The 17,636-nt window shown below is 51.5% G+C and overlaps 1 protein-coding gene across 1 annotated transcript in view; it reads right to left on the bottom strand.

The window, feature by feature from the left end:
- Positions 1-1,649: 1,649 nt before the first annotated feature.
- parp2 (poly (ADP-ribose) polymerase 2) overlaps positions 1,650-17,636 on the bottom strand; it is a 139,574-nt gene continuing 123,587 nt past the window's right edge. Inside the window, exons 15-19 of the mRNA XM_059951587.1 lie at positions 11,062-11,189; positions 10,186-10,285; positions 5,646-5,744; positions 4,809-4,933; positions 1,650-3,398 (exon numbers count right to left, since the gene is read on the bottom strand). Of these exons, the coding sequence (XP_059807570.1) occupies positions 3,239-3,398; positions 4,809-4,933; positions 5,646-5,744; positions 10,186-10,285; positions 11,062-11,189 (612 nt within the window). The 3' untranslated portion in view covers positions 1,650-3,238. The remainder of the gene's footprint in view (positions 3,399-4,808; positions 4,934-5,645; positions 5,745-10,185; positions 10,286-11,061; positions 11,190-17,636) is intronic.

Genomic DNA, 17,636 nt, shown 5'->3' with positions numbered 1-17,636 from the left:
TCACCACGTCCCTGTAAAACCTTTCCCATCTTTCCACCCATCAGCTGGTTAGGAATTATTTGAGAATGGAGTCAGGGAGATAGTCCAATCACACTCTCTCTCCTTAACCGAGATGCAGGTCAGGCAGCATCGGTGAAGGGAAAGGACCAGTTTTGGCAGTCACACCGAGCTGCTTCGCTCTGTCCGTTGCAAAAGGTAGATTCGTCAAGCACCTCCTCTCCATCTGCCAAAAATTTTAATTCCGATTTCCATTCACAAGTTGGTCTATGGCCTCCTCTTGTGCTGAGGAGTACACCCTCAGGAAGGAGGAGCAACACCTTGTATTAAATCTGGGCAGCCTCCAACCTGATGGAATGAATGTCAATTTCTCTTTCGATAAAAAAGAAACTCCCCCCTCCCTTCTTACTCTTATTTCCTACTCTGACCTTTTACTTCTTCTCATCTGCCTGGGTCCCCTCCTCCTTTCTTTCGACCTGTGGTCCACGCTCCTCTCCTCTCAGATTCCTTCTTCTCCAGCTCTTTACCTTCCCCACCCACCTGGCTTCACCTATCAATCACCTTCCAGCAAGTCTCCTTCCCCTCCCCCTACTTCTTTATTGTGTTGTCTTCCCCCTTCCTTTTCAGTGCTGAAGAATAGTCACGACCGAAATGTCAATTGTTTATTCATCTCCGTGGATGCTCTGTAGATAAAGGGCTGGAAAAGAAAGCATCTGAATGCTGTGTTCATCTGGCATTTTGTATGTATTGCTTAGGATCTCCCTATGGCTACTCATTCCCATTCTGACATGTCAGTCCATGGCCTGTACAACTGCTACAATGAGACTAAGGCCACTCTCAGGTTGGAGGAGCAATACTTTATATTCTGTCTGGGTAATCTTCAACCAGAAGGCACAAACTTTGATTTCCCTGCCCCTCCTCTCTTTTTCCATTCCCCATTTTGGCTCCCCTCTCTTCTCATCTGCTCATCACCTCGTTCCCTTAATACCACAGACTACTGTCCTCTCCTACTGGATTCCTGCTTCAGCCTTTTATCTCTCCCAGCTCTCACCTCCTAGCTTCCTACATCATTCCCTCTCCCTCCCACCCACCTTGCCTCCTCCTCATCTGGTCTCACCTTTCAGTTTAACTTACTCTCCCTCCCCCCCTTCTGCCCACTTCCTCTCCAGTTCTGATGAAGGGTCCCAACCTGAAATCTCAACTGTTTATTCCCCACCATAGACTATGCCTGAATTCCTCCAGCCTTTTGTGTGTGTTGCTCAAGATTTACAAGCATCTGCAGAATCTGTTGTCTCTCCTTACCCACCAATCAGAAGGGTCATTCCATCTCCACGATTGGATAGTACACTCACACTCCTCTTCCAATTGGATGATACACTCATACTGCCTTTCCAGGATTGGACATTTCATTCCCTCCTGTCCTCAAACACAAATTAGGCAATGAACTCACTCACCTCTTGCTCAGCAACTGGACAGAACCCTCACACTGCCACTCACCGATTGGATGGAACACTCATAGTGTTGCTCGATTGGACAGAACACTCACACTGCCACTTTCTGATTGGACAGGACACTGTCCCCTCACTTGCTGATTGGATAGTGCCCCTTTCAACAAGAACCCAAGCCCAATTTTGAAAACACACCACTCCATGTCAAAACAAAGCACGCAAGTCTGTATTTTCTTCTTACAAATGTATCAAACTTACGGTAACTAGCCTCCCCTACATACACTGTGAGCTCCTTCTTCCAGCACCCAAACCTGCCCCCAAGGACAGACACCCCCCACTCCTTCACTGCCCCAGACGTGGCTCTCTGGCATCCAGCTGGGGAAGGAAGAAGGCAGGTTACCTCATGAAGAGAGGTCAGACAGGCCAGGCTTGTAGCCATCCAGAGGGAAAAGGGGACTGGACTGAAATGTATCCCATCCTGGGACTGGCATGATGACAGGATGTGCTTTCCTTCCTGTGCGAGAATTTGAAACCGGTAAGAGGAGGGGGAGGGTCACAGTCAAAAGACTCTTTAAATGGTAATTGGTAAATGGCTCTTTAATGATGGAGAACAGAGGGTGATATTTTATTTTGGGTTGCATGGATCTTGGGAATTCCTATCTTCAAGGGAAGGTGGGAATGGAATGTGGGGATGTCTGTACGGTCGAGGGAAGACGGATTCTCAGTGAGGGTCGGAGGGGTGCAATTGCATAGGGACATGGGGTCCAGGTTTCTGTCAGGTGGACTGTGACCTTGTGAGAATTGGGTTCAGCCTGAGTAAGGGCTAAGTGGTCTCCTGATTTCAAATCGCATTTCCATAGGATGCTCTAAGTTGTTGAACAATCAGCTGTATCACTTTTGGGAATAACCGCTGGAATGTGGTTTCCTGCATTTCCGGATTTGCCTCCTCAGGCCTGAACTCCCGGCTTAAGGGCCAGACCCACCATAACAGGGTGGTTCAGAGTACTGTGGGTCATGTTCCTGAGCAGGGAGCAGGTTCCCTTACCGGGAAGGGTTGGGCAGGTTAAACCTGACTTTGTTGAGATTTAGGGGAAGAAGAGCCAGTCTTATTGAAAGGTGCAAGGTCCTGGGGAGAGGGCTTAATGGGAGAAATGCTAAGAGGTCGTTTCTCTAGTTGGGGAAGATTCCTGAACTGCATGGGGGGGGGGGTACAGTCTCTGCTATATTGTGTAGAGATCTGGTCTCCCGACCTAAGGAGGGGGATATTGTGATAAAGGGAGGACAGGAGAGCGGTCCTGCTCCCATGTATAGCATCCTGGTGAGACCACCCCTGCAATATCGTGCACAGGTCTGGGCACCCATCCTTAGGGAATGGAGATGTGTGACAGAGGGAACACAGAGAAGGTTTACCAGCTCAGTCCCTGGGATGGGGACGGGGGATTGCAGACCAGGCCTATCCTCCCTGGGGTTTGGGGCAATGAGAGGATAACTCACGGGCTTCCTCCTTACTGGGTGCCCCAGACCAGAGGGGAGATACGAGGTCACTCAGAACAGGGGTTTGCCGGTCAGAACAGATGGGGAGAGATTCTTTCCTGCCTCCCCAGGGAGGTGAATCTTTGGAGATCTGTCCCGCAGAGGGAGATGTGGGTCGTTGAGTTTTGGATATGAAGGAAAGGCAGCGAGAATGGTAGAATGTCAATGCCAGTCTGACAGAACAAGGGGTGGGTGGTTTGACTCCCAGCATCTGCCTCTGATGGAGAGGAGGTCTTCGTGGGTACCAGTTACCCAGCTGTTCACCACAGGGAGACGTAGTCAAACTGCACCTTGAGCAGGTACCTCATGCGCACCTGGGCAGGCTGGTAGACCACGTATTCGTTGTAGTTTAGGGTGTAACCATGGGGGTTCTTCACTCCTGTCTCCTTCCCAGGGCCCATGGGGACCATCACACCATCTCTGTAGAGCAGGGGATGAAGGGCAGGTGATGAAATCGTGAGGAGTGGGAGCATAGCAGAGGTGGGGTGGGGTGGGAATGGGATGGAGGATGGGGAGGGAAGAACAAGAGAACATCAAAATCATAAGAAAGGAACCAGGGCTTGAACAATCTCCCCTGACCTTGGACCCTGTCCACGCACCCATTCCCAGGGAAACAGTCTCACCACTCCATCTAACCCTTGCAACTTAACCTCTCCCGCCCACATTCCCATCAACTCCCCTGGCCGATATACTGGGTGGCAATTCCCAGCGGCCCATTAACCCACGTCTCTGGGACGCGGGAGGGAACTGGAGCCCTTGGGGAAATCCACACAGTCACAGGGAGAACATGGAAACTCCTCACACACACACAAGCACGCAAAGTGGTGGAGCCTTCAATACTCTGCCAGCTCTCAGACAGTCACCGAGCTGAGAGCTTGCCTGGGGAAGTGCAGCTCTGTGGTGTCTGGCGAGATGGCCGTTCTCTCTGGCAGTAACTCACAGCTTGCGCTAGTGTGTGCAGTGCCGGAGTCGCTGGACGAGCACCTGAAAGACCCCGAGCCCTTCACTTCTGCTGCCTTCCAACTCGGCAGAATCTCCCCCTTTCCCTCACTTATTTAAGGCTCTGCTTCACCTGCCACCTCCTCGGGGGGCAATTAATTGCGAGCCAAGATGAGATACAAAACTCAAGCTGCACGTACGTGAATTTGGTTCTCACCACCCTGCGAAGCCATTCCTCCCATTGTGCACTTATTAGTTCATATTCACTCATGGTCAAGGGAGATTGTTCAGACGTTCAGAGTCATGGAGTTACACAGCACAAAACTGGGTCGTCGGTCCAACTCACCCACACTACCTGAACAAGTCCCACTCGCCTGTACTTAGCTCACATCGCTCTAAACCTTTCCTAACCATGTACATGACCAAATGTCTTTCAAATGTTGTAATTGCACCCCACCTCTGGCCATATGTTCCACATTCCCATCTCCTTCTTTGAAAGACTGCCCCTTTCGATCTTTCCCCTCTCATCTTTTACCCGTGCCCTCTAGATGGGGGAGAAGGCCGGCACCATCTATCTTATCCCTCATGATGTTACAAACGTCTGTAGGGTCAGGATTCACTTCAGCCAGTCCTGCCTCTCCTTACAACCCACACCCTGCAGCCCCAGCAACACCCTCGTGAATCTTTATCTGCTCTAGCTCGAGACTCACCTACCCTGGGGAAAAAGACATCTCCAGCCTGGTAGAGAGACACTGCACGGCCTCCCCTGCCCTTTCTTAGGGAGCAAGTGTCACAGCAGGACACGGCAAATCCCCTCAGGCTTTGTGTGAGCGATACTTTGGGGAAGGGGGTGAGAGGCAGGGAGAGAGACGGGAGCACTGAGGTACTTACAGGCTCACGCTATTGACCTCCTTGGGGGCCACTCGTCCTAAGCCCATCGTGCTGTGCTTTCCCGCGGGCAGACGGTCAGCGCCAGCATCAGCGGCCAGCAACTCGTTACAGTTCCCGAGGGCGACCTAACCATGCAGCGGGGATTAGACCAAAGATCAGTTTTATTCTTCAAGTGTACATCGAAACCCAGTGAAATAATTCGTTTTGTGGGGGGCAGGCTGCAAGCGTTGCCCTGCTTCTGGCGCCAATGCAGCACGTGCACAATTTACTAACCCTGACCCATACGAGTTCGGAATGTGGGAGGAAACCGCAGGAAACCCACGGGGTTACAGACTGGGGTCTAATCCAGGAGTTCAGGTGGTTTATATGTAGAACAACAGATCCCCAGGAGTGAGTTACTGGGATCTAATCCTGGAGTTAAAGGTGCCTATAAACTCACAGAATAACAGATCCCTGCGATTCAGATTGTTATATACAGAATAACAGACCACTGGCTGGGATCTAATCCAGAGGTTTGGTGGATTTATAATAGATCCCTGAGTGAGGTACAAGCTGGGATCTGATCCAGGGGTTCAGGAGTTTATATATAGGAAAACAAATACCCAAGAGTGAGTTACGGGTTGGGATTCAGGGTGTTTATACGTGCATAAAATTACAGACCCCTGGGAATGAGTTACAGACTGGAATTTAATCCAGGGGTTTGGGTGGTTAAAGTATATATAGTAAAACAGATTCTCAGGAATGAGGTACTGGCTGAGGTTTAATCCAGGGACAAAAAGATATTTGTTCTTGGTTCAGGAGGTTCATTCTCATTCCGGAGATTCCTGATATCCTTACCTCGCTCAGCAGTAATAATCCCAGGTTATGTTCTCGAGTGGCAAAGCAGTAATTGGCACTCTTGGAGGACATGTCAGCGAAGTATATCCCCTTGCCGAACTGCAAGGAAAGGGGTTGGGTTGGAGGAGGAGAATGAGAGAGACACACTCGCACACATGAATGGAAGCTTGAAAACGGCAGGAGTAAAGGAGATTGATCAGATTACAATAATACCTGGAATTGAGGATGGTTCTAACATGAGACAGACACGGATAAATCGCTAAGTGCAGAAATTATGTTTGAGAGCTTTGCTGTCCTCTGCTTCACTCGCTATCTCTACAGCTATTGGATACACCTATTTAAATTCAAGGACACAGAAATACTGATTTCCACATCCTTGTGTCTGACACCGTCCCTGACAATATGTGACGGAATGGTGTGGAGGGAACCTGTTTAGGTAATATGTGATGGGACAGTGTGGAGGGAGCCTCACCCTGTGTCTGACCCTGTCCCTGGAGAGTGGAAGGAGCCTCAGCAGGTGCTCATCTTTCCCCATCGCTGGGTGATCGGACCTGCACAGAGTCCTGCAGGCGGGGCCTCACCACTCTGAGTAATTCCTGCTCTCAGGAGCTCTCTGGGGTGCCTTCAAAAGGGCAAACTCATGGCAGGCAGCTCGATGAATAAACTCCCATTTCAGCCTGCTGCAGCTGAGAATCACAACTGCATCCAAGGTCTGTACAGTTAATAAAGATGATTTAATGTGATTGAACAATCTATCGCTGCTTAAAACCGACAGAAATAATGCTGAATGCGACCGTAATCCCCTCGTCAGAAACTTGGCTGTCACTCGAGATACACATGCGCTTAAAAAGCGAGGTTTGCTACTACCGACCATCTTGCTGGCAATCTGTGACGTCGCAGTTTTGCTCACCGGACCTGGAACATTGCAATTAAGTGCCATCCATTTTACTTGCCGCAGGAGATTTCAGCGACCTTATTAGTAGCGGTGTATGTTTCACCTCAAGCCATTACACTGGACCACACAGATTTTGCTTCCTGAATACCTTTAGGTGTGCCTTATGAAGTTTGGGCTACCGATCATGAAAAATCACCATGAAGTTTCCCTATCACACGCAATTTTTTAAAAATAAACATGTTTCTTATTTCAATTCATAATTCAAGTCAATTAAAATGTTGCCTACAATGTAAGCTGGAAAGTTTCCTATCTTGTCCAGGAATGCTTAGGCAGCGCGGCTGCTGCATGGCAGGACAGGTTTTAGTAAAAATTGTTGGGGAATAATTAATAGAAGGAAAACTTTGATTTCAAACCTTCACTGCCTTGCGGCCATATCCACTCATGGGAAAAGCTTCGGGAGTAAACCCTGAGGACAAATCCAGAGTTGGGAGTCCCTAAGGCAGTCTGACATTGTCTTCAACCTCATTCTGACAACTCCTGCGACGACACTGGTGCCAAGCTGTATCGGCCCTTGCCCTTCCCTTGGACAACATCGGTAGCGTGGAGAGGGGAGACTTGCTGCACGGGCAACTGCTGGTCTTCCATACAACCTGGAGAGGCATTTTCAGGCGCAGATCCATGGTCTCGCAGGACTAACGGATGCCATATATACATACATTGGGTTCAGGACTGTAAGGATGGAATTTGCTATCACCAGGCACAAAAATTTCCATGAAGGATTTTGATATTTGAGACCGATGCTTCCCAGAATAACTGATGCCAAGATTAAGGAAAGCATTTTTGTTGGTCCACAAATCAAGTGGGACTGGAGAAAATCACATGGAAGGCATTCAAGGAAATTATTGAAATTTTTCTCGGCAACTACAGAGCACCAAACTACATGCAGCTGGTTGAAAGCATGCTTCAAGCATACAAAACCATGAAATGCAACATGTCACTAAAGATACATTTTCTGCATTCCCATTTGGACTTACTCCCTACAATCCTGGTGCTGTTAGTGACAAGCATGGTGAAAGGTTTCACCAGGACATTGCGGTCATGGAGAAAGGATACCAGAGCAATGCTGGCGAATTATTGTTGGACACTTAAGCGACAAGCCTCAGAAACTGAGTACAAATGAAAATCATTAACAAAATATTTTTAACTTAGTTGAACTATTGCAAAGCAGCAGCACCATTATGCAATTAAACACATTATATTCAATAAAAGTTAATTTGTTGTTTCTCCAAATTCCTACGTGATACAAGAACTCTGAAATTATACTTGTGTCCATATTCAAGCAGTCTATCATAAAGGAAAAAAATTCTGAGGAAGCAACACATTTGAAAAAATTTGTTGTCCCGTGTTATCAAACAGGTTCTTGATGATCCGAGCGACGAGATCAGCATGCCCGAGAAAGCTCCCCCTGACACCTTCACTATCATTTTGGGTGATTTTAACCAGGACAGCTTGAAAAACTCACTAATTATCATTAACAAATCACTTGTAGTACCAGAGGGAAAAACACACTGGACCATTTACACTAAGATCAACAGTGCTTACTGTGCTATTCAATGCCCACACTTCGGAAAGTCCTGTCACCTGGTTGTACTTCTACTCCCCGAGTATAGGCAGAGACTGCACCAGTAGTGAGGACCAAGAATGTATGAATAAGGAAGTACAGGAGGGATTCATCTTTGAATCTGGATGAGTATGCTGCAGTTGTTACCAGCTTCATTAAAACCTGTGTGGATGAGTGTGTGCCTACGAAAACTTGCTATTTATTCTGAAACTAAAAGCTGTGGATGAGGCAGCAGGTTTGTTGTCTGCTGAGGGCTAGATCTGCAGCACTTAAGTCTGCTGACCCAGGACTGTACAAGAAAACCAGGTACGACTTGCAGAAGGCTATTTCAAGAGCGAAACAATTCTGAGCGATGTTGGAGACGGCATTGGATGCATGTCAACTCTGTCAGGGTTTGCAGGACATTATTTCTCACAAAGCAAAACCAATAGTACGAATGGCTGCAATGCTCACCACCAAATGAGCTCAATGCCTTTCATTCCCACCTTGAAAGGAAGAATATAACTACAGCTGTGAAGATTCCTGCTGCATTCGGTGACCCTGTGACCTCTGTCTCAGAGGCCGATATCAGCCCGTCTTTCAGCAGGGTGAATATGCAAGATGATAACACCTGGTAAGGCTCTGAAAGCTTCTGCCAAACAACTGGCGGGTTGTTTTCAAGGACATTTTCAACCTCTCATTACTACGGTCAGGAGTTGCCACCTGCTTCAACAATTATACCAGTGGCCAAGAAGAGTAGTGTGAGCTGCCTTCATGACTATCGTCCAGAAGCATTTACATCTACGCTGATGAGAGACTTTAAGAGGTTGGTCAAAGCCAAAATCAACTGCCTCAGCATGGACCTGGACCCAGTGCCATTTGCCTATGGCCACAATAGGTCTACGGCAATCTCAATGGTTTTTCACATGGCCTTAGCCAGGATGCCATTCGTTGACTATAGCTTAGAGTTTAACACCATCATCCCTACAGTCCTGATTGATAAGCTACAGAACCTGGGCCTCTACAGTTGGATCCTTGACTTCCTAACCGGATCACAATCTGTGTGAATTGGTGGTAAAATCTTCTCTGCGCTGACGATCAGCACTGGCACACCTCAGGCACGTGTGCTTAGGCCACTGCTCTACTCTCCCTGTACCCAAGTGGGCAGGGATAGCTCAAACAGGATCTATGAACTTGTCGATGATACAACCATTGTTAGCAGAATCTCAGATGGAGATAAGAGGGTGTACAGGAGCGAGATATACCAGCAAGTTGAGGGGTGTTGCAGCAACAACCCTGCACTCAACGTCAGTTAATTCCAAAGAGCTAATTGTGGATTTCAGGAAGGGTAGGACGAGGGAACACGAACCAATCCTCATTAGAGGGATCAGAAGTGGAGAGAGTGTGCAATTTCAAGTTCCGGGGTGTCAAGATCTTTGAGGGTCTAACCTGGTCCCAACACACTTCGACAGATGTACTGCGGAGAGCATTCTGACAGGCTGAATCACTGTCCGGCATGGGGGCGAGGTGCTACTGCACAGTATCGAAAGAAGCTAGAGAAATTTGCAAACTTAGTCAGCTCCATCAAGGATACTAGCCTTGCAAGACACCTGCATGAAATGCTGCCTCAGAAAGACGGTGTCCATCATTAAGGACCCCATTACCCAAGACATGCCCTCTTCGCATTGTTACCGTCAGGATGGAGGTACAGATTCCTGAAGGCACACTCAGCGATTCCCCACCACCATCTGATTCCTACATGGACATTGAACTAATGAACACTACTGCCCATTTCTTTTACTATTTGTTTTTTTGCACTATTTTTAATGTAACTATTTAAAGTGCATATATATGTTTACCATAATTAATTTACCTACTATTTTCTATATTATCATATATTATCACATTGACTGCTACTAATTTAACCAATTTCATGAGATATGCTGGCGATACTAAACCTGATTCTGACGCTGAGGTGGAGGAGAAACGATGAGGGGCGGGTTGCCAGCAAACAGAAATCTTGTTCTTTCCTGCCCTCAACTTACCATGTATCCTGTGACAGGAGCCTCAGGTGGGGCGACGCGTAATCCCTGGTTTAAGATGCTGACCCAGTTGGACAACCGAGACCCATGCCAAAGCAACCGCCTAGGAGAAGTGGAGAGAGAATGTACAATGCACAAACTTCCCCCGAGGGAGAGGGACTGAGGGACACGGGTCACTGCACAAACATCCCCTGAGGGAGAGGGACTGAGGGACACGGGTCACTGCACAAACATCCCCCGAGGGAGAGGGACTGAGGGACACGGGTCACTGCACAAACATCCCCCGAGGGAGAGGGACTGAGGGACACCAGTCAGTGTACAGATATCCCCCTGAGGGAGAGGGACTGAGGGACACCGGTCAGTGTACAGATATCCCCCTGAGGGAGAGGGACTGAGGGACACCGGTCAGTGTACAGATATCCCCCTGAGGGAGAGGGACTGAGGGACACCAGTCAGTGTACAGATATTCCCCGAGGCAGAGGGACTGAGGGACACCAGTCAGTGTACAGATATCCCCCTGAGGGAGAGGGACTGAGGGACACCGGTTAGTGTACAGATATCCCCCTGAGGGAGAGGGACTGAGGGACACCGGTCAGTGTACAGATAACCCCCTGAGGGAGAGGGACTGAGGGACACCGGTTAGTGTACAGATATCACCCTGAGGGAGAGGGACTGAGGGACACTGGTCAGTGTACAGATAACCCCCTGAGGGAGAGGGACTGAGGGACACTGGTCAGTGTACAGATAATCCCCTGAGGGAGAGGGACTGAGGGACACCGGTTAGTGTACAGATATCCCCCTGAGGGAGAGGGACTGAGGGACACCAGTCAGTGTACTGATATCACCCTGAGGGAGATGAATTGAGAGATTCCATCCTACCTGTTGCTGAGGTCAGAGCGGAAAACCACTTGCTCACTCTCCCTCGCCACCTCGAAGACCTCAAGAAGCTTCATTTTGTACTCGTTGTGGGTGGGGGCGTGCGTTGACTGGAGGTACTTCTTGATCACCTGGGTGGAGGATCATGGGGTGCTATAAGTTTGAACTCAAGGTCTAATATCATGAGAAAAAATATGATGAGAGGTACGGACAGGAAAAATAACTTGCTTGCATCAGCATCACTGGTCTGTCGGTAGACACGACGCACAGGATATTAGGATATCGGAGCAGGATTAGACCGTTCAGCCCACAAACTACTTGGCCATTCAATCATGGGTGATTTATTTCCCCTGTGATCCCCATTCTCCTGCCTTCCTATGACCTTTGATACCCTTACTAATCAAGAACCTATATTCCTCTGCTTCTATTTTTGCAATGACTTGGCACCCACAGCCATCAGTGCCAATGAATTCCACAGATTCACCACTCTCGGGCTAAAGAAGTTCCTCCTGATCAGTTCTAAAGTGACATCCTTTATTCTGTGCCCTTTGGTCCTAAATTCTCCCACTACTGGAAATATCCTTTCCTCATCCACTCTACCTAAGCCTTTCACTATTTGGTAGCTTTCAAAGAGATCGCACCCTCATTCTTTTAAACTAAAATGAATACACTAAGAGCCATCAAACGATGCTCATATTCAGCACTCATCATTCTCGTGAACCTCCTCTGCACCCTCTCCAATGGCAGCATAACCTTTCTCAGACAGGGCCCAAATCTGCTCACAATACTCCAAGTGCTGTCTGTTGAATGCCTGAAAAAGCCTCAGCATCACATCACTGCTTTTATACTCTGGTCCGCTCACAATGAATGCTGACATTGCACTTGCCTTCCTTACCAACAACTCAGCCTGGAAGTTGACCTTTACCGAATCCTGTACAGTGACTCGCAGGTACCCTTGCACTGCCGATTTCTGCATTCACACCATTTTTAGAAAATAATCTACACCTTTATTCCTAACTTTGCTTGAACTAGAATACACAGTAGTAAAAGAAAACAGGGCAAAAAAAAACAGAGACAAGTGCATCTCTCTGTGGCTTCCCATTGCAGAGGTAGGGTGAGCACTGTGCTGGTCGTTTCAAGAACCTGCCCCCACCCCTCCCTCACACTTCCAAATCCACACACTAAGATCTCAACTTCGCCCTTACCCACCACTTCTCTCGCCGCTATTCAGGATTGGTAATGCAGGACAGACAACACACAGCACGCCCCACTTCCCAAAATGAGGCAACGTGCTTCATTTTCTGTTACCACCTTGGATTGCCCACTGGTTCCAGATAAGGGAGGGAGTCTCACCCTGTGCGGGAGCCTGTTGTTGGGGTAGTGGAGAGAGGAAGGAGGGTGTCTCACCCTGTGCGGGAGCCTGTTGTTGGGGTAGTGGAGAGAGAAGGGAGGGAGTCTCACCCTGTGCGGGAGCCAGTTGTTGGGGTAATGGAGAGAGGAGGAAGGGTGTATCACCCTGTTGTTGGGGGGGTGGAGAGAGAAGGGAGGGAGTCTCACCCCATGTCAGAGTCTCACCCTGTGTCGGAGACGGTTCTGGGGTGGTGGGAAAAGAAGGGAGGGAGTCTGACCTTGCTGTTGAGGTGGTGGAAAGAGAAGGGAGGGAGTCTCACCCTATTGTTGGGGTGGAGGAGAGAGAAGGGAGGGAGTCTCACCCTGTCTCGGAGACTTGTTGTTGGGGCTTTGGAGAGAGAAGGGAGGGAGTCTCAACCTGTGCTGGAGCCTGTTGTTGGGGTGGTGGAGAGAGAAGGGAGGGAGTCTCACCCTGTCTCGGAGACTTGTTGTTGGGGCTTTGGAGAGAGAAGGGAGGGAGTCTCAACCTGTGCTGGAGCCTGTTGTTGGGGTGGTGGAGAGGGAAGAGAGAGTGTCTCACCCTGTTGTTGGGGTGGTGCAGAGAGAAGGGTAGGAGTCTGACCCTATTGTTGGGGTTGTGGATAGAGAAGGGAGGGAGTCTCACCCCGTGTCGGAGACTGTTGTTGGGGTGGTGGAGAGAGAAGGGATGGAGTCTCACCCTATTGTTGGGGCAGTGGAGAGAGAAGGGAGGGAGTCTCACCCCGTGTTGGAGTCTGTTGTTGCGGCAGTGAAGAGAGAAGGGAGGGAGTCTCACCCCGTGTCGGAGCCTGTTGTTGGGGTGGTGGAGAGAGAAGGGAGAGAGTCTCACTCTGTGCCGGAGCCTGTCGATGGGGTGGTGGAGAGAGAAGGGAGGGAGACTCACCCAGTGTCAGAGACTGTTGCTGGGGTGGTGGATAGAGAAGGGAGGGAGTCTCACCCCGTGTCAGAGACTGTTGCTGGGGTGGTGGATAGAGAAGGGAGGGAGTCTCACCCCGTGTCGGAGACTGTTGTTGGGGTGGTGGAGAGAGAAGGGATGGAGTCTCACCCTATTGTTGGGGCAGTGGAGAGAGAAGGGAGGGAGTCTCACCCCGTGTTGGAGTCTGTTGTTGCGGCAGTGAAGAGAGAAGGGAGGGAGTCTCACCCCGTGTCGGAGCCTGTTGTTGGGGAGGTGGAGAGAGAAGGGAGGGAGTCTCACTCTGTGCCGGAGCCTGTCGATGGGGTGGTGGAGAGAGAAGGGAGGGAGTCTCACCCAGTGTCAGAGACTGTTGCTGGGGTGGTGGATAGAGAAGGGAGGGAGTCTCACCCCGTGTCGGAGACTGTTGTTGGGGCAGTGGAGAGATTAGGGAGGGAGTCTCACCCTATTGTTGGGGTGGTGGAGAGAGAAGGGAGGGAGACTCACCCCCTGTCAGAGCCTGTTGCTGGGGTGGTGGAGAGAGAAGGGAGGGAGTCTCACCCTGTTGTTGGGGTGGTGCAGAGAGAAGGGTGGGAGACTCACCCCGTGTCGGAGACTGTTCTGGGGTGGTGGAAAGAGAAGGGAGGGAGTCTCACCGTGTTGTTGGGGTGGTGGAGAGAGAAGGGAGGGAGTCTCAACCTATTGTTTGGGTGGTGGAGAGAGGGGAGGAAGCCTCACCCTGTTTTTGGGGTGGTGGAGAGAGAAGGGACGGAGTCCCACCCTATTGTTGGGGTGGTGTCGAAAGAAGGGAGGGACTCACACCCTGTATTTGGGGTGGTGGAGAGAGAAGGGAGGGAGTCTCACCCAGTGTCAGAGACTGTTGCTGGGGTGGTGGATAGAGAAGGGAGGGAGTCTCACCCCGTGTCGGAGACTGTTGTTGGGGCAGTGGAGAGATTAGGGAGGGAGTCTCACCCTATTGTTGGGGTGGTGGAGAGAGAAGGGAGGGAGACTCACCCCCTGTCAGAGCCTGTTGCTGGGGTGGTGGAGAGAGAATTGAGGGAGTCTCACCCCGTCTCGGAGACTTGTTGGGGCAGTGGAGAGGGAAGGGAGGGAGTCTCACCCCGTGTCAGAGCCTGTTGCTGGGGTGGTGGAGAGAGAAGGGAGGGAGTCTCACCCCGTCTCGGAGACTGTTGTTGGAGCAGTGAAGAGAGAAGGGAGGGAGCCTCACCCCGTGTCGGAGCCAGTTGTTTGGGTGGTGGAGAGAGAAGGGAGGGAGTCTCACCCTGTCTCGGAGACTGTTGTTGGGGCAGTGGAGAGATTAGGGAGGGAGTCTCACCCTATTGTTGGGGTGGTGGAGAGAGAAGGGAGGGAGACTCACCCCCTGTCAGAGCCTGTTGCTGGGGTGGTGGAGAGAGAATTGAGGGAGTCTCACCCCGTCTCGGAGACTTGTTGGGGCAGTGGAGAGGGAAGGGAGGGAGTCTCACCCCGTGTCAGAGCCTGTTGCTGGGGTGGTGGAGAGAGAAGGGAGGGAGTCTCACCCCGTCTCGGAGACTGTTGTTGGAGCAGTGAAGAGAGAAGGGAGGGAGTCTCACCCCGTGTCGGAGCCAGTTGTTTGGGTGGTGGAGAGAGAAGGGAGGGAGTCTCACCCTGTCTCGGAGACTTGTTGTTGGGGCTGTGGAGACAGAAGGGAGGGAGACTCAACCTGTGCTGGAGCCTGTTGTTGGGGTGGTGGAGAGGGAAGAGATGGTGTCTCACCCTGTTGTTGGGGTGGTGCAGAGAGAAGGGTGGGAGTCTGACCCTATTGGTGGGGTGGTGTCGAAAGAAGGGAGGGACTCACACCCTGTATTTGGGGAGGTGGAGAGAGAAGGGAGGGAGTCTCACCCCGTGTCGGAGACTATTGTTGGGGCAGTGGAGAGAGAAGAGAGGGAGTCTCACCCAATTGTTGGGGTGGTGGAGAGAGAAGGGAGGGAGACTCACACAGTGTCGGAGACTGTTGTTGGGGCAGTGGAGAGAGCAGGGAGGGAGTCTCACCCCGTGTCAGAGCCTGTTGCTGGGGTGGTGGAGAGAGAAGGGAGGGAGTCTCACCCTGTGCCAGAGCCTGTTGTTCAGGTGGTGGAGAGAGAAGAGAGGGAGTCTCACCCAATTGTTGGGGTGGTGGAGAGAGAAGGGAGGGAGACTCACACAGTGTCGGAGACTGTTGTTGGGGCAGTGGAGAGAGCAGGGAGGGAGTCTCACCCAGTGTCAGAGACTGTTGCTGGGGTGGTGGATAGAGAAGGGAGGGAGTCTCACCCCGTGTCGGAGACTGTTGTTGGGGCAGTGGAGAGATTAGGGAGGGAGTCTCACCCTATTGTTGGGGTGGTGGAGAGAGAAGGGAGGGAGACTCACCCCCTGTCAGAGCCTGTTGCTGGGGTGGTGGAGAGAGAATTGAGGGAGTCTCACCCCGTCTCGGAGACTTGTTGGGGCAGTGGAGAGGGAAGGGAGGGAGTCTCACCCCGTGTCAGAGCCTGTTGCTGGGGTGGTGGAGAGAGAAGGGAGGGAGTCTCACCCCGTCTCGGAGACTGTTGTTGGAGCAGTGAAGAGAGAAGGGAGGGAGCCTCACCCCGTGTCGGAGCCAGTTGTTTGGGTGGTGGAGAGAGAAGGGAGGGAGTCTCACCCTGTCTCGGAGACTGTTGTTGGGGCAGTGGAGAGATTAGGGAGGGAGTCTCACCCTATTGTTGGGGTGGTGGAGAGAGAAGGGAGGGAGACTCACCCCCTGTCAGAGCCTGTTGCTGGGGTGGTGGAGAGAGAATTGAGGGAGTCTCACCCCGTCTCGGAGACTTGTTGGGGCAGTGGAGAGGGAAGGGAGGGAGTCTCACCCCGTGTCAGAGCCTGTTGCTGGGGTGGTGGAGAGAGAAGGGAGGGAGTCTCACCCCGTCTCGGAGACTGTTGTTGGAGCAGTGAAGAGAGAAGGGAGGGAGTCTCACCCCGTGTCGGAGCCAGTTGTTTGGGTGGTGGAGAGAGAAGGGAGGGAGTCTCACCCTGTCTCGGAGACTTGTTGTTGGGGCTGTGGAGACAGAAGGGAGGGAGACTCAACCTGTGCTGGAGCCTGTTGTTGGGGTGGTGGAGAGGGAAGAGATGGTGTCTCACCCTGTTGTTGGGGTGGTGCAGAGAGAAGGGTGGGAGTCTGACCCTATTGGTGGGGTGGTGTCGAAAGAAGGGAGGGACTCACACCCTGTATTTGGGGAGGTGGAGAGAGAAGGGAGGGAGTCTCACCCCGTGTCGGAGACTATTGTTGGGGCAGTGGAGAGAGAAGAGAGGGAGTCTCACCCAATTGTTGGGGTGGTGGAGAGAGAAGGGAGGGAGACTCACACAGTGTCGGAGACTGTTGTTGGGGCAGTGGAGAGAGCAGGGAGGGAGTCTCACCCCGTGTCAGAGCCTGTTGCTGGGGTGGTGGAGAGAGAAGGGAGGGAGTCTCACCCTGTGCCAGAGCCTGTTGTTCAGGTGGTGGAGAGCGAAGGGAGGGAGTCTCACCCTGTCTCGGAGACTGTTGTTGGGGCAGTGGAGAGAGAAGAGAGGGAGTCTCACCCAATTGTTGGGGTGGTGGAGAGAGAAGGGAGGGAGACTCACACAGTGTCGGAGACTGTTGTTGGGGCAGTGGAGAGAGCAGGGAGGGAGTCTCACCCCGTGTCAGAGCCTGTTGCTGGGGTGGTGGAGAGAGAAGGGAGGGAGTCTCACCCTGTGCCAGAGCCTGTTGTTCAGGTGGTGGAGAGCGAAGGGAGGGAGTCTCACCCCGTCTCGGAGACTGTTGTTGGGGCAGTGAAGAGAGAAGGGAGGGAGTCTCACCCCGTGTTGGAGCCAGTTGTTGGGGTGGTGGAGAGAGAAGGGAGGGAGTCTCACCCTATTGTTGGGGTGGTGGAGAGAGAAGGGAAGGAGTCTCACCCTGTTTTTGGGGTGGTGGAGAGAGAAGGGTGGGAGTCTCACCCTGTTGTTGGGGTGGTGTAGAGAGAAGGGTGGGAGTCTGACCCTATTGCTGGGGTGGTGGAGAGAGAAGGGAGGGAGTCTCACCCTGTGCCAGAGCCTGTTGTTCGGGTGGTGGAGAGAGAAGGGTGGGAGTCTCACAGCGTGTCGGAGACTGTTCTGGGGTGGTGGAAAGAGAAGGGAGGGAGTCTCACCGTGTTGTTGGGGTGGTGGAGAGAGAAGGGAGGGAGCCTCACCCTGTTTTTGGGGTGGTGGAGAGAGAAGGGAGGGAGTCTCACCCAGTGTCAGAGACTGTTGCTGGGGTGGTGGAGAGAGATGGGAGGGAGTCTCACCCCGTCTC

Source organism: Hypanus sabinus, chromosome 26 (genome assembly GCF_030144855.1).
Source record: "Hypanus sabinus isolate sHypSab1 chromosome 26, sHypSab1.hap1, whole genome shotgun sequence".
Taxonomy (NCBI): domain Eukaryota; kingdom Metazoa; phylum Chordata; class Chondrichthyes; order Myliobatiformes; family Dasyatidae; genus Hypanus; species Hypanus sabinus.
This window is presented reverse-complemented; position numbering and strand designations above follow the sequence as displayed.